Below are 11,064 nucleotides of genomic sequence, written 5' to 3'. Positions count from 1 at the left end.
ATTTTTGTGTTTAAATTGTGAGTTTCTGGAATGTGTGGTGTTAGAAATTATACCTGTATCCTGTGTGCTAATTTTGATGTAAACTGTTGCTGCTAGACATAAACTGCTAGACTCCATAAAGGGTAGTATAATCTGGTATAATACCGTACGATAAAAAAAAAACGGCGTCAGAGGTCGCTTGGAAATGAAGATTGCTGTTATTTTGTATGTAAAATTATATGGGGAATGTCATCGATCGTAATTTTCAAGCCAATGGAACGCCGTTTTTTTCGATGGTACAGTATAAATTGAAAGCTCTTAACTCATACAAATAAACTTCTAAATTTTGACGCAAAATTCATTGACATAATATGTAGGTATATTTTAGAGCTGTTAATAAAAATATCCAATGAATAACGTCAAAATGTGGCTAAATAAAACTAAATCGCGAACGTTTTTACTATAAACTAAGGATGAAGTAAGTATTGTCAAATAACAGTCCTCATATAATGTCCTAAAAATATTCTATAATGCTCCCAACATCATCCTTGTATTATCCTATAAATATCCCAAATAATCGTAAAAGGCTTGCCCAGGGATGTCTTGAAGATGACTTTTTTTATCCCATCTGGATATCCCATAAATATCCTCCTCTGGTTTTTGGATATCCCTAAGATATTTACTATATCCTTGGTGGATATCCTCAAGATATCTATAGGATTGTGTTGTGTTATATGGGTATAAGGCAATTTTAACAGTTGCTATAGAAAAAAAAAGATGTACACATGGCTTCATCTGTCAATCCCATTAACTTTAAATTCCTATTGAACTTGCAATATTCTGTTCAATAGATATTGAATACTGTTACACTGTTAGTGAAAAAAAGTAATTGCCATTGCAAACATATCTACTTACAAACTTCGTTCTCTTGGACATAATAAAGTTGTAATTATTGATAGAGTCCAGTGCTCACTTTTTTGCAGAATACTTGCAAATAACGTAATTAAGCGAATATTAGATGTTGGGAGTGGTACATTGCAGATCTAAAATAAGTGTAATATCCGCATTTTTTGCACATGGTAGTCATATCCGCATATATTTTTGCATATAGATGCAGATACATAAAGAAAAGTTGCATGTATGATATAAAGAATAACAAAAATTTACATGGTAGAAGAGAAAAAAATTGTAAATAGCGAGAGTAGCGAACTGTTAGCGATAAGAGTGGTTGAAGGAAGAATGCTAATATGTTTAACTCATTTGTAATGAATGGATAGACCTATTTCTATCTAGGTATTAGTACTTAGTAGTACTTTAGTTTACGGCTTGACCTGCCAAAGGTTATTTGGCCATGTAATAGGATATCAATCCTGTGCTTTTAATATCTTATAAAAAGTGAGACATATCAGAAAAGAGGCCAATAGAGAGAATGGTAATGGTCTAGGTACACGATGCTCTACTTAGAAATAGGAGACAAAATTCACAAAATGTTTTATTTCTGTCAATTTTGTGCATTTAGAAAATGAAATTAATAAAAATACTTGGTATAAACTCGTAATAACAGTATTTTATTAAATTATATTTACTAAAAATATATCGAACAACATTATGCAATAAAATTCGTTTTAAAAGCACACTAATTTTGTCACACTGTATAATACTGAAAATATAAATAAAATAGTATAGGTATCTATACATCGTCAGTTGGAAACGGTCTAGTTTCGCTAGTATCGTCAATGTCTGGAATATCTTTGTGTCCATATATAGAAGCCTTAGACGAAGACTTTGGTAGAGACTTCAGCACAAATTCATGATTGTTCGGTGATGTTGGGCGTTTCTCGGAATCTGAAACAAATTGCAATGAAAAATTGCACGTGAAAAATTATAAAAACAATAGCAATTTATTATATGCTAACCATAGAAAAGCATTTGCTTTCAGTGCCCGTCTGCTTTTTTTTTACTACGTATTTCTGGAATCAAAATAAGTTCATTGGACACAATTTCCCTCTATACAAAAGTGCTTGGTTTGTCCGTTGGAGGGCATCAAACGTAAAAAAATAAACACATTTTTCAGATATTTTAAGAACCGTTATTCCGATTTGAATGAGATTTTCGGTGTCTATAAGTGCTTTACAAGCTAAGGAGATACACACAAAATCTATTATGCTCTAATAATCTAAATTACAAAAATATGGAATATTATGTTTCGATCACAAATTAAATTTTACCAATAAGGTTCATAAAAAGCTTAAAAAAATATTAATTTTAAAAGAATTAATAAATCTCATTCAAATCGGAATAACGGTTCTTAAAATATTTTGAAAAAATGTGTTTATTTTTTTTAAGTTTGATGCCCTCTAACGGACAAACAAAACACTTTTGTATAATATATAGCAAGCTCATAGCTTTCTTGAAGCAGTCATGTAGCGGTTACAAACCGAAAAAGTCAAAAATTTTAAATCCAGAAGATGTCGTGGAATTTCTTTGCACTGTTGTTTTGCATTTAACCTACCCTTGCGGTTAAAGTACTATTTTATCTCCTATTTTTGATAGATATAAGGCGATTTTAACAGTTGCTATGGAAAAAAAAGATGTACACATAGGCTTCATCTGTCAATCCCATTATCTTTAAATTCCTATTGAACTTGCAATATTCTGTTCAATAGATATTGAATACTGTTACACTGTTAGTGAAAAACAGTAATTGCAATTGCAAAAATATCTACTTACAAACTTCTTTCTCTTGGACATAATAAAGTTGTAATTATTGATAGAGTCCAGTGCTTACTTTTTTGCAGAATACTTGGAAATAACGTAATTAGGCGAATATTAGATGTTGGGAGTGGTACATTGCAGATCTAAAATGAGTGTAATATCCGCATTTTTTTTCAGATGGTAGTGATATCCGCATATAATTTTGCACATAGATGCAGATACATAAAGAAAAGTTGCATGTATGATATAAAGAATAACAAAAATTTACATGGTAGAAGAGAAAAAAATTGTAAATAGCGAGAGTAGCGAACTGTTAGCGATAAGAGTGGTTGAAGGAAGAATGCTAATATGTTTAACTCATTTGTAATGAATGGATAGACCTATTTCTATCTAGGTATTAGTACTTAGTAGTACTTTAGTTTTACGGCTTGACCTGCCAAGGTTATTTGGCCATGTAATAGGATATCCAATCCTGTGCTTTTAATATCTTATAAAAAGTGAGACATATCAGAAAAGAGGCCAATAGAGAATGGTAATGGTCTAGGTACACGATGCTCTACTTAGGAAATAGGAGACAAAATTCACAAAATGTTTTATTTCTGTCAATTTTGTGCATTTAGAAAATGAGAATTAATAAAAAAATACTTGGTATAAACTCGTAATAACAGTATTTTATTAAATTATATTTACTAAAAAATATATCGAACAACATTATGCAATAAAATTCGTTTTAAAAGCACACTAATTTTGTCACACTGTATAATACTGAAAATATAAATAAAATAGTATAGGTATCTATACATCGTCAGTTGGAAACGGTCTAGTTTCGCTAGTATCGTCAATGTCTGGAATATCTTTGTGTCCATATATAGAAGCCTTAGACGAAGACTTTGGTGGAGACTTCAGCACAAATTCCTGATTGTTCGGTGATATTGGGCGTTTCTCGGAATCTGAAACAAATTGCAATGAAAAATTGCACGTGAAAAATTAAAATTAAAAACAATAGCAATTTATTATATGCTAACCATAGAAAAGCATTTGCTTTCAGTGCCTGTCTGCTTTTTTTTACTACGTATTTCTGGAATCAAATTAAGTTCATTGGACACAATTTCCCTCTATACAAAAGTGCTTGGTTTGTCCGTTAGAAGGCATCAAACGCAAAAAAAATAAACACATTTTTCAGATATTTTAAGTACCGTTATTCCGATTTGAATGAGATTTTCGGTGTCTATAAGTGCTTTACAAGCTAAGGAGATACACACAAAATCTATTATGCTCTAATAATCTAAATTACAAAAATATGGAATACTATGTTTCCATCAAAAATTAAATTTTACCAATAAGGTTCATAAAAAGCTTAAAAAAAGTATTAATTTTAAATGAATTAATAAATCTCATTCAAATCGGAATAACGGTTCTTAAAATATTTTGAAAAAATGTGTTTATTTTTTTTTAAGTTTGATGCCCTCTAACGGACAAACAAAACACTTTTGTATAAAAGTAAGTTATGTGCAATTTACGTATTTTGATTCAAAAAACTAGAATATTGAAACTCCCTGTATATTTTGTAGGTCTGCTTTGGAAAAATACATTTTCGATTTTTTTTCTCAAAAACTATGTAAGGTGGCGTTTTTTACAAGAGACAAAAGATGTCGTAAATACCGAATGATCGAGAAAAAAACGGTGTCAGCGATGGCTATGAAATGAAGATCGCTGTCAATATATGTAAATTTATATGGGAAATGTCATCGATCGTCATTCCCCAGCCAACTAGACAACGTTTTTTTCGATCATACGGTACTAGAGAGGCTATTTTACGAAAAGCGAATATGTCGTCAGGGAAGTGCAATATCTAAGTATTCATATCACAAGAGCACTTAGATATTTAGGTTTATTATATATTTAGTCTAAATTTTTATTTCTCATTGTTATTTTTTTTTGTCTATTGAACAATAATCGGACAAAATAATAAGACATATTATTCTTATTAAATGTTTATTATCTACACGACTCATTACAGGAAACAATAAGGAGGCATTCGGAAACTGTAATTTTTGCTTCCTAACAACATCGGCGCGCGTGTAATTATTCAATAAACCACCGGTACGTACAAAGAACTAATTCAATCAAAATGCTCATTATTTAATTAACGTATATAGCGGAACGCCAGTATTTTTTCCTCTTTACTATTACGGTATTAAAGCAGGGGCAAAATTTATACCCAGTTTTTATAGATATCCATAATATGTATATATCGTCGCATTTCTCATGAAGAGACTTACTTTCTCATGAAGAGAAAACTAAAACAAAACAACGCTTTATTGTGCAAAAAGCCAAAACAGCTTCATCGACAAAGCACTCACAAACAACAAAATCACAAAAAAATACAAACAACAAAAAATACACAATACAAATAATACAATTCAAAAAAATTTAAGTCTTTAAAATTACAAAAAGAATATACATGGACAATTTTAGAACAGTACGCAGTAAATAGATATAATTTTAAAGTTATAGAATATTAAATACTTGACCTTTGACCAGTGTGTGAGATGATAAAAATTTTAAAATTCAAAATTGTTCATAATTAAACATCAACAAAAAAGTCGTTTACCGCATATAGGGCTCTCTCCAGTAGGTATGATTTTAGAGCCTTGCGAAATGCGGGAAAGAACGAAAGCGATTTGATATTCAAAGGCAGATGATTGTACATTTTTTTGGCATTGTACAGTATTGAACCCTTAACTAGTTCTGAGCTCGGGGTTGGCAGATAAAGATCGTGCTCTGCATTCCTAAGTGGATAGTTATGAGATGGCTTTTCGGGAATAGCAGGTATGTGCTTGCGGATTAAGCAAACGGATTCAAAAATGAATAAAGAAGGAAGAGTCAGTATTTTCAAATTTTTAAAGAAATTCTGGCAGTGAGTTCTACTGTTCAGTCCCAATAAATATCGAACTGCTCTCTTTTGAAGTATGAAAACACGATCAAATTTTGTTGCGCAGCAGTACCCCAGAATGGAAGGGCATAACGAAGATGTGACTCAAAAGGGCATAATAGGCTATTCTAGAGGTTGAGAAGTTAAGTTCCTTAGAAACTGATCTTAGCGCAAAACAGGCAGCGCTTAGTTTCTTTGATAGAGCTTCAATGTGAAAGTCCCATTTTAACGAGTTGTCTACAAGAAGTCCTAAGAATCTCACAGAGTCCACGACGTCAATAGTAGTGTTATTAAGTACAAAAGGTTGTATAGTACTTTTATATGACAAAACTTTAGTTTTTGATAGGTTGAGGCATAGGAGATTAGAATCGCACCAAGACTTAATGGTGCGTAAGCCATTGGATATAGTATCATATAGCGCCGCAACATCTGGGCCGCTCCAAGTGAAACTAGTATCGTCCGCAAAGAGGCAGATTTTACCGCTAATGTCTAGATTTGCAATGTCGTTGATAAACACCAGAAACAAAATAGGGCCAAGTACTGAGGATGCCGTGCGTAATGAGGTGCCTAACAACATTTTAAAAATTCAGATATTTGCCGGTTAGGTTAGGTTGTTCTCATGTAACCCTTTGGTCTCAAGTTTTAATTTTTTTAATAACCAGATGACTGGCTGACCAGCTCCACCTGGGGGGCCGATTCACACACACTAAGAATGATTGCTCTTGCACTGTACTATTCTGTTGCCGAATATGCGGCCACAGTTTGGGAACATTCCTTCCATGCAAAAAAATAGACCCGATGCTGAACCAATCATGCTGTCTAATCAGCGGATGCCTAAAACACCTTGCCTTGCATCAAGCCCATAAGCCACATCGGCCCAACAGTTACACACAGACAGACCTTCTTTTCAATGCCCGTCACCTGCATTTCGGACAAAACGCGGCTAACCCCAGGTTGAAATCCAGAAATAATCCTTTCTACCGTCCAGCCACTTGATAGCAGCACGGCATCCTCAAAGAGATTGGTCAGCAACGTCAACAATCCTAAATGAATTTGAGCTAAGGCTAAAAAAACCTACCACTTGGTGCGGAAAAGACATGGCCGTTGTGGAGAAGCCTGAACACCGTGCTAGCCACGATTCAATTGAAAGAATCGTATTCTAAGCGGTGAAGAGAAACTCACCATTCATTTTTAATGCTAGTTCAAATGAATGATTCGTTCTGCCCACCTTTATTTCAGTCATCTTTGAAGAGTTGAAGACTCACAAAGTAATAACATATATAAATATATTAAATAACACAAAGTATGCAGCGAGAAAAAAAAAGATAGACAAGCAAAAACATGGCGAGTAAGTTTATATTTTCGTTTAAGTCAAGTCCAGTCGTGTTTATTATTATTTGAACTAAAAACAAAAACTAACTTGGCAGAAATTATGACGAATCTGCTAACATAAGTAAACGATAAACATCATTCGTAAAATACCTATCTATTTAGAATTTCCTAATACAAAATGGCATTTAGCATCCATCTATTTTAGAACTAGACTTTCTGCTATATAACATACCTACCTAAATAATTCATAATTCAACTTCATAATTTATAGATACAAAATACTATTTATAAATTATAATATAAAAAATGTCAATAGTTTCCAAACATATAATATGTAAAGGAAGCCATGCTTGAAAGAAACCTAAGAGAGACTAACCTAAGAAAGAAACCTAAGAGACTGATGGAACCGGCATTTATAGAACTTGTGGAGCGACAAACGACACTAGTCTTGTAATTTTTATTATAACTGAAAGTTTTGTTTCACTAATCAAAACAATAACAAAGAGTATCAATGAATCGAATGCGTGATAATAATCAGAAACAATTATTGTATTCAGTTAGAGGTGTGTATTTCGTGAACGAACTAGTGCCAATGAACTACCCGGAATGGAAGAAATTAGTACCCTGTTTCTCAAAGAACAAGTTCCTCAGAACCTATTCCGGGATCGAGACTGTGACCAATATATAATAATATGCGACAGCGACGGATCGGCCAGCGCGATCGTAGCCTCGTAGCCCGATGCTAGGCAAGAGTGGAAAGTGCCACCCGTATGTTATCGGATCCGGACCTAGAGGAACTAAATAAAAGACTAGTTTACGTACGGATCGGCCAGCGCGATCGTAGCCCGATACTAGGCAGGAATGGAGAGTGCCAGCCCGGCACTCTCCACTGTTATGTTACCTGTCCCGGACCGAAAGGACTGAGAGGAACTAGGGGAACTAATTAAACCAAAATTGTCTATTGCTACAGCTGGCGTAATTACCACAGAAAATTGTCGTGTATACTGTTTTTGATTTTTAGTTTATTCTTTGAATATTTTATGGGAATGTTTACTTTAGGTCCCTAAAATTAAGAAATATCTTATAAAATGAAATAGAGCTTAGGAATGTTTAGACAGAAACAAAAAGCTTGAAGTGGGGAAAAATGCAATTTGTCGTAAAATTTTCGTATGATTTGCTCCAACTGATTTGTGATATAGTTTTTTAAACTCTGATTTGAGATTTTTTTTTATTTTTGTTTATCTGCAACAAACTTACCTATATGGTTTTAACATACGCAATTACACGTTTCCTTATATTTTGTACATTATAAAAATTATACAGATCATACTGTAAATAGTTCTGACCGACAACGAAACCCATTAGCAAGCAACGGGGATGACAAAGTTAGTCGGGAACTATTGTGAACTAAAGACCTAGTTCAACGAACTATTCCTCTGGAGACACTAGAACTAAGGAACTCCTCCCAAGGAACTAGAATTCCCATCTCTATACTCATTAAATCTTATAATAAAAGGAGCGTGTTAAATTTTGATTACGATTTAAAATTGACGTACCTGGACCATCTTTGACCTGATAAAACTCAGATAGTTCGGCACCAGAACATAATGGTGTATCCACGGCCACCGTATTATCGAATCGGGAATAGTTCACTTCGTAGCCCTGCCTCTCCTTGTTATAAGACACTACTGGTTCAAATCTGTGTCCCCACAGAACCTCGCTAGCCAGGAAACTGGACCGAGCTTGAGTGGTTTGACCAGTACTTTCAATTGTTCCTGAAAGATAAATAATTATAATGACATTGACTAAAGAATACAGAAATAAATTTAAAAAGTAAGTGTATTCTTGAAATGAAATATAGCAGTAACATTGTTTTCAATGTCATTTCAATTTAAAAGTAAGTTATTTTTTGGACGTAGTCTGTCCGATTCGGACAGTCCGAATCATATTTTCCTTCATTGGATTAACTATATTTCTTAGTAAATATAACTTTGATAAATATTTAATCAGATTATATCGGGTGCGTCTCAAAAGTGGCTCACCTCTATAACTTTTTTATTTCTTTAGATAAAAAATAGAGATTTGGTATATTAATGTATGACATAAATTAGGATCGATTGCCGTATTCAATTGTTTTCTGTCACTTCCTGTTTCACCTGTAATGACTACTACTTTATTCGATAAAAAATGATACTCTGAATAGAATGACATATCATATGTCAACTTTTGACATTTTCGAATATGGTTTATTTGAACGCAACATGCGATTCATAACGATAATTTGATTCGAAATACCAGTGTATAATAGTATGTGGTACCAAATTATTTGTAAAAAATCTTTTTCCAAATATGCTAATGAGCCACCCTCGTTCCATTTGAAAAAATTGAGATATGATTTAAAATACGATTTGGGCATCTTTTAACCGGCCAGGACAAGACACGAATAACATTAGACGATCAAATCTATTTTTCCAAGGCTCCTTGATTAAAAATTAGTGTTTTTAACACATCCATGGCACTCAAGATTTAAATTTAAAATTCAATTTTGTTTTAAGCAAAAATGCCAGAAGTTGACATGATATGTCATTCTTTTCAGAATGTCATTTTCTATCGAATAAAGTAAAAAAATACCGAGAGTGCTATTTAAAAATCAAAAGTTGTAGTAATTTCCGGTGAAACAGGAAATGGCCGAAAAGAGTTGAATACGTCAATCAATCCTGGTTTATGTTATATACTAACATACCAAATCTCGTTTTTTTATCTGGTAAAATAAAAAAGATATAGGGGTGAGCTATTTTTGAGATGCACCCGGTATATTCCATTCCATCATTGATCCAATTATTACAATTATGTAGAATGATAAATATGTACAAGATGTTTCAAACTTCGTGCCTTTGGTGACTGAGAATGACCAATGACTGAGGTGTATTTGATTGATGATGTTAAGGTATATTTTTGGTATATAATATCGTTTTCATATCTTCTTAAATATGACAACTCTAACCCCATCAAAACCATTTTTGTCACAACAATTACCATTTTTTGTCATTATCGTTAAGTTTATCGTTAAGAGTTATTCGTCATTTATCGTTAGGAGTTATTTTACTTTGAAAATTAAAAAAAATGATTTTTCGCTAAAATTTTCAGAACCACTGGATCTTCTCTAGGATTTCTTTCTTGTAAGTTTAATCTATAACCTATGTTGCCAAGATATAACTTTTAACTAAAAATTAAAAAAAAAACTCCCAAAATTTTTGTCAAAAAAATCAAGATTTTCAATTTTTTTGAAAACCCTCATAGAACGTGTCGGGTCGAAATATACTGCTCCTAAAAATATTTGCACTTATTTACTACTCACCCTGTAGAAAAAGTTATTTAAAAATATTTTTTTCTTTTCCATTTTGCTAAACATATGTATATTATGATTATGGTAAAACTAGTAATGAGGTGCCATTCGTCTCATTTCTAAAAAATCCAAAATTGGCAATATAAAATAAAATTAAGTCCTTTTTGAATACCGCAAACTAATGTTGCGAAAGCGAATAATTTGAGGCACCCGATACTTGGAATGTACAGAGTACACTAAGAAAATGGTGAATATGAAACATCAAATTGAGAATCATATACTAATGTATTATGATTAGGATTATGATCATATAATTTAAAATCTTATAGGGCCCTCAATTCTTAATTTAAGTTAGGTTAAAAAATTGAATATTTTAAAAATATAAAAAAATTATTAAAAATATATTTTATTACGAATTAATGATTTAAATGCAATTTTCTAAGCTATGTAAATATATACATTTAACAATATAATAAATTACTGTTTATACATATCTTTAGTGCTTAATCAATATTGTTTCTAAGCGGTATAAGAAGAAACAAAAATAATATGTTTCATAAAATTTAGTTTGTTCTGAAGCACAACCAACACAAGTCTTGTTTTCAAGAGTTATATATATTTTGCAAAAATAATGTAAGTAACCTCACGATAATTTTGTTGATCATTATCTTCAAATCTGATCATTATTTTCGTAGAATGAACATTAAAACTACTTGCATTGATATTGATAACCTTCTAGTGTAATTAGTGATTTCCA

General features: G+C 32.2%; 1 protein-coding gene across 8 annotated transcripts in view; it reads right to left on the bottom strand.

Moving 5' to 3' along the window:
- Positions 1 to 3,345: 3,345 nt before the first annotated feature.
- The window catches only part of LOC115879372 (ATP-sensitive inward rectifier potassium channel 12-like), a 110,328-nt gene continuing 102,609 nt past the window's right edge, over positions 3,346 to 11,064 (bottom strand). For all 8 annotated transcript variants that reach the window (XM_030896154.1, XM_030896157.1, XM_030896156.1 and 5 more), the window contains 2 exons: positions 8,518 to 8,736; positions 3,346 to 3,644 (listed from right to left, as the gene is read on the bottom strand). In XM_030896154.1, the coding sequence (XP_030752014.1) occupies positions 3,490 to 3,644; positions 8,518 to 8,736 (374 nt within the window). In that variant the 3' untranslated portion in view covers positions 3,346 to 3,489. The remainder of the gene's footprint in view (positions 3,645 to 8,517; positions 8,737 to 11,064) is intronic.

The sequence above is a fragment of the Sitophilus oryzae genome, unplaced genomic scaffold, assembly GCF_002938485.1.
Source record: "Sitophilus oryzae breed Bouriz unplaced genomic scaffold, Soryzae_2.0 scaffold_1576_pilon_pilon, whole genome shotgun sequence".
In the NCBI taxonomy this organism is placed as follows: Eukaryota; Metazoa; Arthropoda; class Insecta; order Coleoptera; family Curculionidae; genus Sitophilus; species Sitophilus oryzae.
Note: the sequence above shows the minus strand (reverse complement) of the source record. Positions and strands in the feature narration are given on the sequence as shown.